This window comes from Strongylocentrotus purpuratus, unplaced genomic scaffold, assembly GCF_000002235.5.
Source record: "Strongylocentrotus purpuratus isolate Spur 01 unplaced genomic scaffold, Spur_5.0 spur5_scaffold_14, whole genome shotgun sequence".
Taxonomy (NCBI): domain Eukaryota; kingdom Metazoa; phylum Echinodermata; class Echinoidea; order Camarodonta; family Strongylocentrotidae; genus Strongylocentrotus; species Strongylocentrotus purpuratus.
In genome coordinates, this window is record NW_022145599.1 from 12288920 (window position 1) to 12305346 (window position 16427).

At 37.7% G+C, this 16427-nt stretch overlaps 1 protein-coding gene across 2 annotated transcripts; it reads left to right on the plus strand.

Annotated features, from left to right (window-relative positions):
- Window positions 1–922: 922 nt before the first annotated feature.
- LOC575901 (WD repeat domain phosphoinositide-interacting protein 2) lies at window positions 923–15421 on the plus strand. Of its 2 annotated transcripts, XM_030984207.1 has the most exons (11): window positions 923–1139; window positions 2996–3078; window positions 4569–4735; window positions 5887–6174; window positions 6752–6822; window positions 7115–7222; window positions 7724–7888; window positions 11222–11326; window positions 12017–12048; window positions 12568–12774; window positions 13732–15421. In XM_030984207.1, exons 1-11 carry the CDS (start codon window positions 1069–1071, stop codon window positions 13893–13895), a joined length of 1461 nt encoding a protein of 486 aa, XP_030840067.1. In that variant the 5' UTR covers window positions 923–1068; the 3' UTR covers window positions 13896–15421. The 2 variants fall into 2 exon arrangements, with proteins under 2 accessions (XP_030840067.1, XP_030840068.1); XM_030984208.1 differs by lacking the exon at window positions 12017–12048 and having other exon boundaries at window positions 12536–12774.
- The last annotated feature ends 1006 nt before the right edge of the window (window positions 15422–16427 follow it).

Below are 16427 nucleotides of genomic sequence, written 5' to 3' on the forward strand. Positions count from 1 at the left end.
CTATGAAATGTAAAGTTTGATTTCACATGTATTTACTGTATTTTAATGTTTTTATCAAACTTGTAAAAAGTCACAGTGAATTCAGCCTTCGGGCTGCGAGTTGATTTTCAATAAAACAAACCATTTATTTATTCATTTATTTAGGATAGGCCTAGCCACATAGACGGACACATGCACTCGGATGCGAAATTGACCGTTACTATATATCTATAAGTATAGGCCTTTAATCAATACTCTAATCAATCAAACAGTTTGATTGAATGGTATAGTGAAGAAATTTTAATGAAATATTAGGAATGTGACACGATATAATAACAAAAACGAAAACAACCAAAAACAAAACTGCTCAACTATTTATTGAGGCGCTATACAAAAACCTACATAATTATTTCTGAAGTCGGCCATATTGCAGCTCAAGCAAATCTTATTAGGATTAAAAGCTGAAAATGATGGAACCGTGATATCTCATATTGTTGAAGAAGACGGCGAAAAGGATGACAAAGAAAAATAATCACAATGATAGGCCAATTAACATTGTAGGAACTCTAATATTTCATGATGAAGATTTCATAGTCATAATAATATTATAGAGGCTGCATAAGTATATGCAGCCTGTATGCCCTTGTTCTCTTGTTGCTATATCGAAGTATAATGTTTGTGGTTATGCATATGGCAGACAACTAGCCATTCTCCCCCCCCCCCCCTTTTTTTTTTTTTTTTTTAAGAGTCTTCGTTTTCTTTGTGTAATTTTCAGACTGATCACAGTTGACCTTTTTAGGTTTTCTTACCAAAAATAGGCAAAACAAAGGGCTCAAAGCAGACAGCTGAGTTTCGCGCATGCGTATGAAGACACTCGACTACAGACTGGTGTAGTTTATCGTGAATATTTTTTCATCACAGTTAATAGCGTACCTATACAAAAATCGTGCCCCAGTCTTATATGTATACAAAACACTGTAAACGAAGAATTGGCGAGAAATCTACAACAACATTGAACTTTCTGCTTCTATTTCAACTACCATGCTCCGAATATATTATTTAAACTGAGAGGGAAGGAAATCTGGCTCGATGAACCTCGCAAATCAGCCCTCGGATTCAAATTCGAATCTATTATTCGTCAATTTCAATCAAGATTATACGTGAGTAGCTGCGACATTGCGATGTCACTTGCCCATTTCGCAATTCAATGCAAAACAAGTGTAATGGCTAATGCCTTGCCCTTGGCCTAGCCTGGCACCTAGAACTGCACTGCACTTGGCAGTTGAACCAGGCCAGGGAGTTATTCATTCCAACTCCCTGGTTGAAGATGACAGAAGTCAACTTCCATCTTTATCATGAAAATTTCTTCTTGCTCTCTGTGTCATGCAATTCATGCATAGCTGATGACCATGATCATTTTGTGCTACCTTATTTATTTAATCTAGACTCTAGTTGTTCTGCTGTTTAGATTTGCAGATTATGTTTTTGACGTTGTTATTTTGTCCATCATTCGTTTAGAATATTTACACCCTAACTTTATGTAATTTTGGATGAAACTGTTTTTTTTTTTTTTTTAATAGTTTTCCTCAAGACTCAAGTGATGATTTCCAGATAGCCTACGCGGAGTAAGCCAGATGATGATTATTACGATTAATTTAAGCTGATTTAGCTTAGACTGAAAATTTCTGTCTCTTTCGTTCGTTAGCCTCTGATTTGGGGAGGGTCGGCTCCTCTCTTTAGAGACAGAAGCTGACCATAGAATCTGCTCTGCAAACTTGGTGAACGAGATTGCATGCATCCCTCTGCAGTCTACGTGCATTGTGCGATCATGCAAAATTGGTCAATGTTTTTATTACTAAATCAAGATTCAAACTTTTATTGCTTGTAATCCGGAAGGTGATACTCAATAAATGAGGTGTCATATTTGAAAGAGTGGGTTTTTCTCTATATTCCCGAAGGGGCATCATTTCGGAATTCTAAAAGTATCTTGATCAGAATAGCGATTTAAATGTTGTTTCAATCGAGCTCCAAGATTTGCCACTTTGGAGAAATGACGTCCCGAGGCTTAAAGGAGCTACACAAAGAAAATTCACTAACAACTCATAATCAGAACAAATTACATGTACATGTATGGATGGAAAGATTTACTCTTGAAAAACATGAACAATTTGCTGAGAAATATAGATATCATGGAACGACGTAAACTGCAATTTTTCAAGACCCTCCTTAGACCCCCGAACGCCCCTGAAGGTAAGTCAAACACACGAGCGTAGCAAGCTCTGAATTGTGACGTCGCACACTCGACGAACAGCTCAGTGCCGTGTAGCAGTATGCAGCTAGCCAGCCGTGTCCTGTATGTGACGTCACAAATATTGACGCTCTACAAAGGACCGCTGAAGGCAGAAAATCTGGATCTCAAATCTAACATTTTTGAGAGTTGATTACTGCGGGCCCCAACATATTTTGAAGAGAAGAGTTGTTGTATTCGATCGGCAAGGCTTCCCCTTCGCAATGATATGAGTTTTGCATCAATTCAAAACACCTTGATTCTTCGTGTGGCTACTTTAAGGTGGGCCAGGTGTAAGTAATATATCCATGCGCTTAGTACCCCAAGGGATTTCAAGCCGTACAGTTTAAAAATACCCTTCCCCCCATTTTTTGGATCAGCTAAGTAGGGAGTCGTGAGCTCCGCTCAGCCAAAAACCATGGTGACGGCGCACTGATATATGTATTGCACGTTCGGCGCGAACCAATCTTTGTGCACGCTGCCCGTGTTGCAAGCCTTCGTACACAAAGTGCTGCGTGTGTACATTCGGATCGCGCATGTGTGTGTTTGTGAATTGGCGAACAGACCCGCACACAGAAGACAATGGAGGTGGAGCTTGCGATCGTGCTCAAGTAACATGCAGCTAAGCAACACGCATACTCTTGATGCTATTAAAGTCTGCACTGGTTTTGTTCCGTATAGTAGATTATGTTTTTCATTTGTATTTTGTTTGACCTTTTGACCTTCCAGGTCATTAGCAGTAGGCACGAAGACAAGCTACAGACTGTTCTCATTGACATCTGTGGACAAGCTAGAGCAGATCTATGAACATGGTAAGTAAGATTAACATTTAGTCTTTAGATCAAGGATTCATATGAAACATGCTTCAATATGCAATGGAAAGCAGTGTGTATTATGTGTATTCACACAAAGATCATACAAACAGAATCTCATTTTCATTACATTTATTTATTTCCATGTCCTGATAAAAACAATATCATATAATCTTCAAAATACAGACATATATATAATGGGATCCGGGCTAACTTAGATCCGGGGACAACTCGGCCCCGATGCAAAAACTGTCATTTTTTGGTCATTTTACCCTATGACGCTTGGGTACAGGCTGGCGATCCTGTGTTGTTCATTTTTCATTTTAATTCATTTATTTCCACTTCTCATAAAAAAACATAGAACAATTTATGTACAATATCTGATTAACACAAGAAAATAGCATACTGGTAACAATATTGAAAAAAATTAGAGCACCTAGAATTGATACTGAGACTGTGGTGGAGCCAGCAGAGGCCATTGACCTATCAAGAGCTGGGGCCCGTTCCTCGAAACAGTCTAACTTCTTGACTATCACATTGAAACGTGTGTTATAGAATTAACACGCGTTTCAATGGGATAGTCAAGAAGTTCGACTTATGACGGTTTCTAGGAACGGGCCCCGGTCTCTAGGAATAAATTAAATTAGGTACACAATAAAAAAAGAAAAACAGGTGAACAGGTGGTGTAGTAACTCTAAAAAATCAACATATTTTAGCATTTCAAAAGGCATTATTCATATTTACTTCTGAAAGATGACGCTATTGAAAATACGTTACAGCAGTGGTATTGATGCCAGTAAAATATATTGCCTTTAAAGTGGCATCTGTATGAAAGGTCCGAGATAAATTATGCATCTAAGAGACTTTGACAGCTTCTTGCTGCAGTAAGCTTGTGCAAATAGATATTCAGTCATGTTAGTTTTGGCCTTAGAGCACTTTAAATTTGGCCTTAAAACAGTTTAAATTGAAATCTTAAGATGTTTGCATGTGCATACATGTACATGTTCATGACCAAGTAGTCAAGCTTAAAATTAGTTGAACCATATAATAAATTCTGTGTACCGTACACTGTATGTGTAGGTCCAGTAGTAATCATCCATATTAAACATATGAGCTTTCGGGGTGATAATCATTCATTATTGGTAAATCATGATATGGAACCTAACATAATTAACTATAGCCAGGTAACCATGTCCATATGCACAATGACCTTTTGCTGTTAAATGTACAGTCAAACCTGCTTTAGTGACCACCTGTCTACAAAGGGCACATTTGTTGTTTCCCTTGAAAATGGTTTCTCATTGAATCATGTACTTAAGGAACCTGTCTACAGAGGCCACTTTTCGTGTTTCCCTTGGGCGGTCGCTATAGACAGGTTTGACTGTAAGGTATTCGTAATTTGGCTCACAAAAGCGTTTTGAGATGAATAAAATTGAAAATATCCCTCAAAACTTGTGATAATTTTGTTGTCGTCATTCCACTCTCTCCAGACTCGGAAGATATCTGCATCGTGGAGAGGCTGTTCTCCAGCAGCCTGGTGGCAGTGGTGTCGCTCACGGCACCCCGTAAACTAAAGGTCTGCCACTTCAAGAAGGGCACCGAGATCTGTAACTATAGCTACTCCAACACCATTCTAGCCGTCAAACTTAATCGCAAGGTATGGTAGAACGATGGTGATGACGATGTCACAGGTCATTTTTTGGTCAGTGTCCAATACTTAGTTTACAGTGGCTTTTGTTTTGGCATTGCCTAAAGGAAAAATTATGCCGTATATATTTCCGTTTATAGAACAATTGTATAATTTTATTGTCAGTTCTTGTAACTCTACCATAAAACTTGTATTGAAGCCTGTCTGCACTGGTTTGGCCAGATCACATCAGCTCTCAATTAACATAAGAAAAAGGGGACGATGGGGGACCAACAGGTACTGCTTAGGAGTTGTTTGCTATATATAGACGGCCCAAGTAGCTACAAGTAGTGCAGTCCCGCTTTAATGTGTCATTTTTCATTGTATTAAAAGTAATTTTATCTTGAAATTGTACAATTTTAATTGTTTTTGTCATTTAACATCAGAATGTTTATCTCTTAAGAATGCTATTCAAACAACATCTTACTCAATTTAAACTTAATGTGAATTTATGTACACCCCCCCCCCTCCTGGATCTGTGTGATTCATACTGATGTTGCAGAATACATTGTATTGTATAGCAGATACACAACAACAATATTTGTAGATCTACATCATACATGTTCGTATCTTCCAGATGACATATGTTCACAAGTACATAAGTCAGGTGTTCTTTATCACATGACACCTGTATTTGTATCACGTGGAAGTGTTGACACAACTTGTCCCTGATTTTTACTGACCGTTTGCATTACTCAATTGATTAGTGGTTGTCTGATGGTAAAAGATTTTTGGCACACAGTCTTTGGTTCAAAGTCCAAGGCACCAGATAGATATCTGTTGTTAGATTTATTGCCAGAGTATACATGTGGTTATCCCATTTGAGTTTAAGGGCTGATTATAATGTTATTTACTGAAAATATCACTTTTACCTGTATCCTAAGAGTGCATACTGCATTATATGAAAGTGTACAGCAGATTTTTATGTAAATTGGTGGTATACTGGTATAGTGTCCATAAACTATATCGGGCAATATGAATATTCTTTGGCAATGGCCTCACATGTACAGTTTCTTTTCCCATCTTCACTGCATCATGTTTTCTAATTATTCACCATTTGATTAAAAGCAAATCATGAGAATTAACAGAGAGTGAATCATTACTTTCTGTCATATTTGCAGAGATTAATTGTAGCACTAGAAGAGAGTCTCTACGTTCACAACATACGGGATATGAAGGTGCTGCACACGATACGGGACACCCCTCCCAACCCCCTGGGGCTGTGCGCTCTATCCATAAACAACGACAACTGCTACCTGGCCTACCCGGGAAGCAGCCAGATAGGAGAGGTGCAGATCTTCGACACGGTCAACCTGCAGGCGGTGACGATGATCTCGGCCCACAACAGCCCCCTGGCGGCGCTGGCCTTTGATACGTCAGGGACCAAGCTGGCAACGGCTTCAGAGAAGGTAGGTGAAGGTGACCTTGAGCTTGTTTGACCTTGGCGTCCTCTGATGGTCAAAGTCAAGCTAGGTCATGGTCTATACATTCAGGCCTGATAATTACCTGATTACAAAATTTATTCATTTTTAATTTAAAAAATTGGATTAAAAAAAAAAAAAAACCCTTATTTTTTTCCTCATTTGACCCATTTTTCCTCCATTTTTTAATTTAAAAGGGGGGGGGGGATTTTGTTGAATGCCACTTTTTTTTTCCTGAATGCTTTTTTTTTTTTTTTTTTTTAAGCACTCACTGTCACCCCTGTACATTACATGTTGATGAAAATCTTTATTTTGCTGTACTGAATTTTGAAGAAAAAAGATATAGAAACTAGAAAGTGATTTGAAGACTAGTCCATTCTATGGCGCTAATATATATTGTAGTAATCCTTTCATTGCCATCGGAGGTTTACCGCCAACATTTTAAAGTCATACAGTATATATAATGGGAATAGTTTTGGACAGATAAAGTTCTAGACACTTCTTTAAATACTGACTGGATTTATGATTCTGAAGTAATCTTTTGCCCTTATCTTTTTCTTGTCAGGGTACCGTGATCAGAGTATTTTCCATTCCAGACGGCAAGAAATTGTTTGAATTTAGGAGAGGAGTGAAGAGGTAAATATAGAGTCCTTTTCCATTCATTGTAATAAATTTTATACTATGTACCCTGATTTTGCCATTTTGTTTCTTTGTTTGTATATAGTGTCAAGTGCCAATCAGGGATTAAATTGGTATTATACATGCACCTGTCAAAATTTTATTTGTAATTTATGATTTGTTTAATAATGTATCACAGAGAATATGAAGGCATTTTGTAATGAGCAATAAGTAATGATGGCAAATGACGTCTTGGTATTTTGTTATGTTGATAATTTTGTATTGACAAATATTTCTTTTCGTCTGTCAGATGTGTCAGCATAAACTCCTTAGCTTTCAGCGCAGATTCGATATTCCTGTGTGCATCCAGTAACACAGAGACAGTCCACATCTTCAAGCTTGAGCTACCGAAAGAAAAGTAAGTTCCCATTCAGTGTCTCCAAGTTTATATATCAATAAATTTTGAGAGTCAAATGTGGAGTTTCGTTCATTATTTCAATTTTTTTTTTTTCCAGAGGAAAAACCAATGCAACTCTCAATGTGTAAAACACAAGTTTAAAATGAGAAGAGATTTGCTCCCCACAGCCAGCACAGGGGGTAAAACGTATATTTATGTTCTTTATTTTCTGATGTTGTGATGGGGCAGGTGGGAGGGTAGAGGGTCACAGGTCAGCTCAAGATGGGTGATAAGCAAGACAAAATTGCCATTGAGTGAGGGGAGGGTGTAGGAAGGGGTGGTATCATCTTCTTTCCACATTTGGCACTGTCAACCATTTATATCTCTCTCTCTCTAGCTCTCTCTCTAATCGCTTTCCCCTCCATTTGATTGGAGGCGGGACATGTGCCCCTTGTAGCTATGCCACTGTTTATAGACGTGTTCAGCTATTAAACTGTCCTCTTCTGTCCTATCGTTGTTTAGACCTACGGAGGAGCCCTCCACATGGATGGGATACCTAGGAAAAGCCTTGATGACTCCTGCTAACTACCTGCCGTCTCAGGTAACGGAGGTACTCACGCAGGACAGAGCATTCGCCATCGTCAAACTACCCTTCTCAGGGCTCAAGAATGTCTGCGCTCTCGCTAAGTGAGTTTCCATGACGATTGAAGATTTTTTTTGTGTGGAATGTTTCCCCTCGTGTCATATTAAATTCATCTCTTATTCTATCCTGTAAATAAAAAATCACTTGATACGACCATTGACCAAGTTTACCTTGTGGTATCCATACATAAGGCCTTAACAAAAAAAAGATGTTGTATTGCCCTTTGCGACCGACCCAAAATCTTGAAATCTATGGTCGGATTTTTTTTTTTTTTTTTTACTGATTTTTAGAAAAAAAATATAGAGCATTCAAAACTGAGAAATATCAGCCCAACGAGGGATTTTAAAAATATAAAAGAAGTAAAAAAAAAAAAAGATTTCCGACCGACTGACCCATGTTTTGGCACCTAAGGGGCAATACAACATCTTTTTTTGTTTGGTCTAATGACCTGAAAACAATTCTTCAGCCATTATGTAGTCACTCAGAAAACGGGGACTGTGGGCACCCTGGTGTCCTTTAAAACAAATATGTATACGGAATCAAACATGTGATAGAGACATTTTAACAACAGGAATAGGAAAATTATATCAGTTGCCATTCTGTATGAAGAAGGCAATACGACCAACCCGAAAGAATGGAAATTTGTAATGGCACAACTCATGGCCATATTACAGTCGAACCCTTACAGGAAAATTGCTTAAGGGAAGGAGAAAAGTGGCATTCTACAAAGGCGGTCCCCTGGGCAGATTAGACTGTAGTATATGTAGGCTATCAGCAGTAAGAAGACATTCATGCAGTTCCTATTTATTCTCATACCTTGCTTGATGTTAGAGTATTGATTATATTTTCTCATTGCCACAAGAGTCTAGAAATTCTTACATTCATAAGGGACTTTTCATGATCGTGACGTGGAGCTGGCAGTAAACGACCTGTATAAATGCATATTATTTCCAAAATGAGACATGCTTGGACGTAGTCTTGAAAATTAAAGCGTTCTGTCTCTTTCACAGTATTTGTTTTAAAAAAAAGTAGTAAAACATCGTCAAACTAAAAGAAAGAAGAACTTTTTTTACAGAATTGGGATGCATTAAACTTGAACATGTCTATTGAATTAAAGGTAAAGACCAGTATTGGAAACGCCCCAATTTCAAAAAATTAAATGGAAGATCTCATTACCAATCATGTGAAAGAATATGTTTTGACTAATACATGATGATAAAAAATTTGCCGGGAAACTGCCTACTAATTCATATATTTGGTAAATTTGTTTCTCTCATGGTCTGTGAGAGATATAGGGTAGTCCCATATACATCTTTCTGTGTATAGTGATTGTAACTTTATGAAGAATGGGCCAAATTTCTTATCATTTTGATGATTCCAGAACCTTGCAGATGCTAGATGCTAGATGATCAACCTTTTCTGATCGATTCCACAACGTTTCTTTCACAATGCAATCGCATGACCATAACTGGTCTTTACCTTTAAAGTGTTGCAATTCTTTCTCTTTAAAGTACCGGTAGGTGATTGAATTGAACTTTATTTGATTCCAATCACAGTAAAACTGACATACATTTTTGTAATACATAGGCAAAGAAAAATACATTGAAATATATACATTTTTTTTTTTTAATATTTAAAAAAAGGAAAATAAGAAAAAGAAAAAAGAAGACATGATTAAATCTAATAAGAGTATAGGATGGAAAAAGGTGCATCCGTAAAAGCCACATGGGCTTGATGAAATGTGATGAAAAAGTTTAATCAACTCTCTCTTGACCATTTCAATATCTCAGATACTTGTTGTATAAAAGATTGCACCAGTACTCTTGTGATATTGTGTTTGAAAAATAAAATACCTTCTGGTATTATCTTTTGATTATTCTAATAGTATTGCAACAAAAGATAGATGGGATATAAGCCTTCCCATAACAGAAAGGTAAATCAACTATCTGACTGAACAACATAACACAAGCCAATTAGCATAGAAGAAAGTCTCATGGACTTTCTTAGCACCAAACGTTTATATGCTGCTTCTTCGTTTTACCAAAAATTATTGGGATATTTCATCGGTCAAGAGCTTTCTTTTGCTATCATATTTTCACCCATGTTTTTTGTTTCATCCAAAATTTTCATTTGTTGCTTTCTGTTCCATATTGTTTCAAATTATTTTCAGTTCATATGATTTGGAAAAGTCACATCAATTTCTTTAGATTCCAAATATTTAATTTATGTTGCACTTGGTAAGCTGCTCTTCTGCACATCCAATTTCCATATCATTTTAGAAATAAAAGCCAGAACACGATTCAACAGACAAGATATTGTCAATTATTATTTGTATAAAGGGTTGTGTGTTGACCAGAAAAAAGCAGTGTAGATCTTATGCTTTGCGCAAAAGTACCCCGATGACTGCAATTTAAAAAAACTCTATCTCATGATTTGTGGAAAAGTACCAAGATGACTGTGCACTATTTCTCCATATCTTATGGTTTGGGGTGCACAAAAATGTAAAAGAGCGCATACGCGTTATATACGTAAAGGCAGAGACAATTGATGTATATGTGCAATTGTGCGCAGCCCTTGCAAAATGCTTGGGTACAGGTAATGACAAAATATAATGAATTAAAAAGGTAAGGGCCTATTGACGAAAATTGAGGTACTAGCTATCATACAATTAATAATAACATTATTGAATTGCTTTACTTTTGTAAGGTGCAAGGGCATATAGCACTCATGTAGAGGATATTTCACTCATGTAGAAGATTTTTCACTAGTTCTGCCGACTCCTGAAATATGATCATCATCTCTCTTGAGTCTAATCAATATAATATGATTATGTGCCCTTTTTCCCAAATTGTATAGATATTTGCAAGGAGGAGGATGCACTGGTAGTGGAATAATTTCACAATCCAAATGATATTTTTCCTCAACATGAGATATGATTATCTGTCTGTCATCATCTTATTCCCATTTCCTTTGCATCGCACTGGTTACAGCTGATGATAGTGGCCAGGGCAGTGTAGCTGTCTCTTCATATATATTTCATTGTTAATCAGGAATTGAAAAATAACAGTGCAGTGAGCTTGCTTTCATACAAATAAAATTCAGTTTACAATGAGCATTTGTTTGTACATATTGCAGGCATGATAAAGATACATGTACATGTACATGCATATATGTATATCATAACTGAACTACCATTTCTTGCACTACATTGAAGCTTAGGCAAATTACAAGCACAAATGTCAAATGCTGCATACAAAACTGTCAAAATTTAAAAATTATTCTTAAAAATCAGAACATGAATGGTTGTGTGTATATATAATATCGAGGACAGATGTAAAATAATTGTTTTGGTTTTTAATACTCCTTTTCATCAATAGCATCTCCAAGCCCAGGGTTCTAGTTGCAGCTGCCGATGGTTTCATCTACATCTATAATCTTGATCCTACGGACGGAGGAGATTGTACATTACTCAAGCAACACAGGTATAATCTTGATCTCTGGAGTTGCAAGTGATGTATAGAATAATTAATTTGTAGACAAAATTGGAGTTATGTTTGTTCTTTCTATTCAAATTTTTAAAAAATTCATGTCGGTCTATTTTAGGTACCTAGTTTAGAAGAGATTTCCTCTTCTTTCGACGTATATCTATAGGATACCCAGAAAGTAATGGTATTGTATACCAAGAATAGAACTGTAAGGTAACCCCTTTTGGGATGTCACCACCCAATCTCTAAAGTAACACAGTTAACAGACGTTAGCCGATTTTAGTGGGTATACCGAATGTCTGGAAAGTGGGCATTGTGCGCAGTATTGATACATTGTGTCATGGGACCTATACCGGTAAGCTAACGCTAAGGTTCGGAAATGTTTCTACATAAATATGAAGGCAAGTGTACCCAGATAAATGCATGTCTTGAGATGGAAACGCTATTCCATTAGCGCCATTGTTATAATCAGAGGATGGTGTGTTTCTACAGAAGCGCGTACCGGGAAATTCCGGAAAGTAATGGAAAGTAACAGCATTTTTTAATCCCTGTAGGAACATGCTATTTCATTGTCATCTATCCTTTTTATGGGAACCGGGGTTCTTGTATGAAGCTTAGGGGAATGAGAGAATTCAGTTGTCTATTGGGTTTAAAAGAAATCTAATACCCATTACCATCACGTAACAGGTTAGACGGACAGACTGATGCAGGGAGCGGGGGTCTCGTAGGGAATTAGGAGAATTCAGTTGTTAATTGGGTTTAAAGCCCCACTGCACTAGTTTGGCCAGGAGGGATTAGACCTCCCTGCATGGTTACTGACAGGTGGTTATCTCATCAAATAAGCTCTCAATTAATATTTAAAAAAGAGGATCATGGGGGACCAATGGTCACCGATTAGGCATTGTTTCTATGTAGAGGGTGCAAGTAGCCATAAGTAGTGCAGTGGGGCTTTAAACGACATCTAATACCCATTACCATTATTAAACAGGTTAGAGGGACAGACTGATGCAGGGAGCGTGGGTCTTGTAGGGATTAAGAGAATTCAGTTGTCAATTGGGTTTAAAAGACATTCAATACCCATTACCATCACGAAACAGGTTAGACGGACAGACTGATGCAGGGAGCGGGGGTCTTGTAGGGATTAAGAGAATTCAGTTGTCAATTGGGTTTAAAAGACATTCAATACCCATTACCATCACGAAACAGGTTAGATGGACAGACTGATGCAGGGAGCGGGGGTCTTGTCGGAGCCACAGCTGGAGGATCAGCAGGAGCAGGAGAAGGAGCCGCTGGAGCTGGCGGTGCTGGATCCGACGATCAGAGTGACGGAGAGCAGGCTGCCATGGGGTACTCGCCCGCTCCTGCCAAGACGTTTGCCTCGGCTACGGGAGGATCCAGGAACGTGGATCTGCTTTCATCATCACCTCACAGAAGCCCTGCTAGAGGTGAGTATAATGATTGCCCCCCCCCCCCCTCTCAAAAAATGAAATGGAACCTCCTATTACCAATCATGTGAAAGAATATGTTTTGACTAATAAGTGATGATACAAATTTTGCCGGGAAATCACCCACTAATTGATATATTTGGTAAGTTATCATATTGATCCGGCCTGGATAGATATTGCGTATGCACTTCTGAAGGCAATATTTAATAACAATATTGAATGGATATTTTCCACCCAAAACCCTTGAACTGCAATTTTACCACTACAGGTCTTTAACTGCCTTAAAAACTGGCTGTCGAAAAATGAAATGATGTATTTGTGCTTCACAATTCTGTCTTTTAGCACACAGATGAGTAAGTAAATTTAGGGACCCTTGCTCTATGCAACTACATTTTTCACTCCACTTTCCACTCATTTACTCATGAAATGATTTTGTTGTTGCTACATTTACTGCATCGTATGCGAGACGCTCTATTCACGTTACACTTTTGAGTACCTACAGTTGTAGTGAAACGTTATATAGCCCTCTATATAGCAAACAATGCCTAATCGTTGTCTGTTGGTCCCCCATGATCCCCTTTTTCTTATGTTAATTGAGAGCTGCTTTGATGAGATAACCACCTGTTAAAGAACTTGCAGGGAGGTCTAGTCCCCCTGGTCAAACTAGTACAGACAGGCTTTAATCGGTATGGTGCCACCAAATTTGCAAACATGCATCATGCGCAGATGAGGTATCACAAGTTCACAGCACCAGATTTTAGTTGGAGGTTTCTTTTTCCATGTAAATCTTGATACAAGCAATGTTCCATGATATCAAACTTAACAATACAATAGTTAGTTTTTAAATTCAAGAAGAAAAGCCAGTTTTTCTTCATCCAAATATATTGGATTAAACAATAAGCTTTTTTGAAGATGAGACTCTAGATGAACGTCAACTGTTTCTTTCTGTATCCTCAGAGCCAATGATACCCAGCACGGTGGACCACAGGCACGACGAACTCTTAGTGACCGCCGATGCAGACGACAACCAGTTCGCTGCCCCTGGTATAGCCGCAGGACTCAACCAACTACGCTTGGACGACGACAATGAATTCCCTCCCATGATGCAACACACGGAATGACCGCATTAAGACGGTCCGGATCCAGTCTTGCGTACGTCTTTGTCATTGTTCATGTGACTGTGCAAATTCTAAACCGACTCCGCTCGTCCTCCGTGGAGTCTATTTTTATGTGCAAGTGGGCATACTGCTGTTATTATCAAGAGAAATATTAACCAAGATCTTACGTAATTTATCGACCCCCTTCCCCCTCCTTTCTCCCACCCATCAACATAAATTACATGGATAACGAATCATACATGCATGTATGACACTATGTACATTTGTTGTGCCGCATTGTATCTGTCTCTTGATTTCACACATTAGATTCTGTCGTAATTGATCTAGAATTGAGGCGGGGCATTTTCATCATTACTGTTAAAAGTCCAAAGGAACCTTTTATCTACTGTCTTTGTTTACCACACAAGGTTGTAAGTATGGATGGTGCCCATATCATCAACTTGGCTTCACCATTAAAGTATGCATTGATGATGCCTGTATTGAGAACACCAATGGCTCTCTCAGAATTTTTGTCGAGGGGTTTATATATAGGGCTATTCCGTGCAATGTGATGCGTCTTGAACAACACATGAACTTTGTCCATTTATTTCATCAAAAAATAAAAATTTCTTGATATGGCCATCAAGCAATGGCTCTTTCTGGCATTATCAACATTGTTAAATGTTCATTTCAAAATAGTATTCATTTTGAGGTGAACTAAATGGAAAAAGACTTGTGTTGTAATGGGACACATTTCCTGAGATTGCCCATAGTTGAAAATCTTCTCCACAAAGACAAATGCTTCAACGCTATATTTATTATACATGTAGATCCATGTATTGTTGATCGTATGGATACTCTTGCTTAACATATTTTCCTAGGATTCAAAACCTAACTACATCAGTCATTGGTGCTTTGCATCAGTTGTTTGCATGCTTGTGTTATCTGTTGGAAAATGGAATCTCATGTTATGCAGGGTTCTCTCTATTAGTACTGGTATGTTATTGTAGAAACTTTTTTGGCATTACAGTCATTCATGTACAGTAGTACCTCATTGCATTTCAGCATCATTTACCCAGTAGGTTGGAAGTTACACGAGTGTGTAAAATGTACTATTGCAATGATCTCTCCAATATGTATACATGTCTGTGAATTCACAAGCCTTGGTGAGTGCCGCATGAATTTCATTCGAGATCATCACGTAGGTGCAGTTGAGTGACCGCGCAGTCCTGCTACCATCAAGTCTGCCACAGTGAAACCTGTATAGAAAGACCACCCCCCCCCCCTGTCTATAAAGAGACTGAAATTTCGGTTTCCCTCGAATGTTGTCACTGAAACAAGCCCTGAAGGAACCTGTACATAAAGACCACCTGCCTATAACCGACCCCTTTTTTTCTTCCTTTAGCAGCCTTTGTATACAGGTTTCACTGTATTATTATAAACAAGTGCAAATACAAATACCTCTCTGACACTCTTCATACAACCCCTTTCTCTGTATATTCAGAGTAGATTAAAACTCTATCAGAAGGATCTACTTTGAGATATGAATAGTAAGTGCAAATATAAATACAGTGAAACCTGTGTATAAAGACCACTCATGGGAGACAATGAAACTGGTCTTTATGAGCAGGTAGTTTTTAAGTACAGGTTCCTGTTATACATTTTTCCATGAGAAACACAGTTCAAGGGAATCAAACATTGGGGTCTTTATAAACAGTTGGTCTTTCTATGCTAGTGGTCACTAAAGCAGGTTTGATTTTTCCTTTCTGACACTCTTCATGAAAACCCTTACCCTGTAGATTCAGAGTAGATTAGAAAAACTCATCCAGAACGAACCACTGTGAGATATGAAAGGAGAGTTGAGGTAACCAGAAATATGCACACATCACTCAATTCTAGTTCATCTTTAAAAAATCTCACTGTTGGAAAATAAGTGTACAAGTATCTGTCTTATCTGTGAAGTTACATTTTAGAAAATTTTACTTGGGAGGGTCACTGCAATTCAAAAAAGCGGAAGGTAAATTTAGAAAAAGAAAATCGAGAGTTTTCTTTCTTAAAAATGTCATTTTGATTCAAGAATTCATCATTTAATATTCACAGCGTTCGTCAGCCAGGCATTCTTGATATGGCAATATGAATACCGGGTTCTGATATTGGACACAATGTATTTACAGTCAAGAAATGAAATGGTAGGTTATTATAAACAGTAAGTTTTTACGAAAGAATCTGTCGTGGTTGAACTGTACATGTACAGTAAAGCAACATTCACGCATGAAAAGTGAACAGATGTGTTTTGCTCATGTATTGAAAAGTGTTAGGTTTTCTTTTTTTGTATGTCTATTTGTTTTCTTCCTATATCCAGATGTTTAAAAATGATTATATTTAGAATAGAAAAAATATATCTTTTGTTTCCTTTGTAAGAAAATGTTAGTGTAAGCGCATTGTCAATAAGTCTACAGTAGGAAGGATATAAGGAACAGGGATTTTTTTTTTTTTTTTTTTAATAACAGAATTCTGACTCACTTTATAGAAAGCCATGCATATTATCTCTTCTTT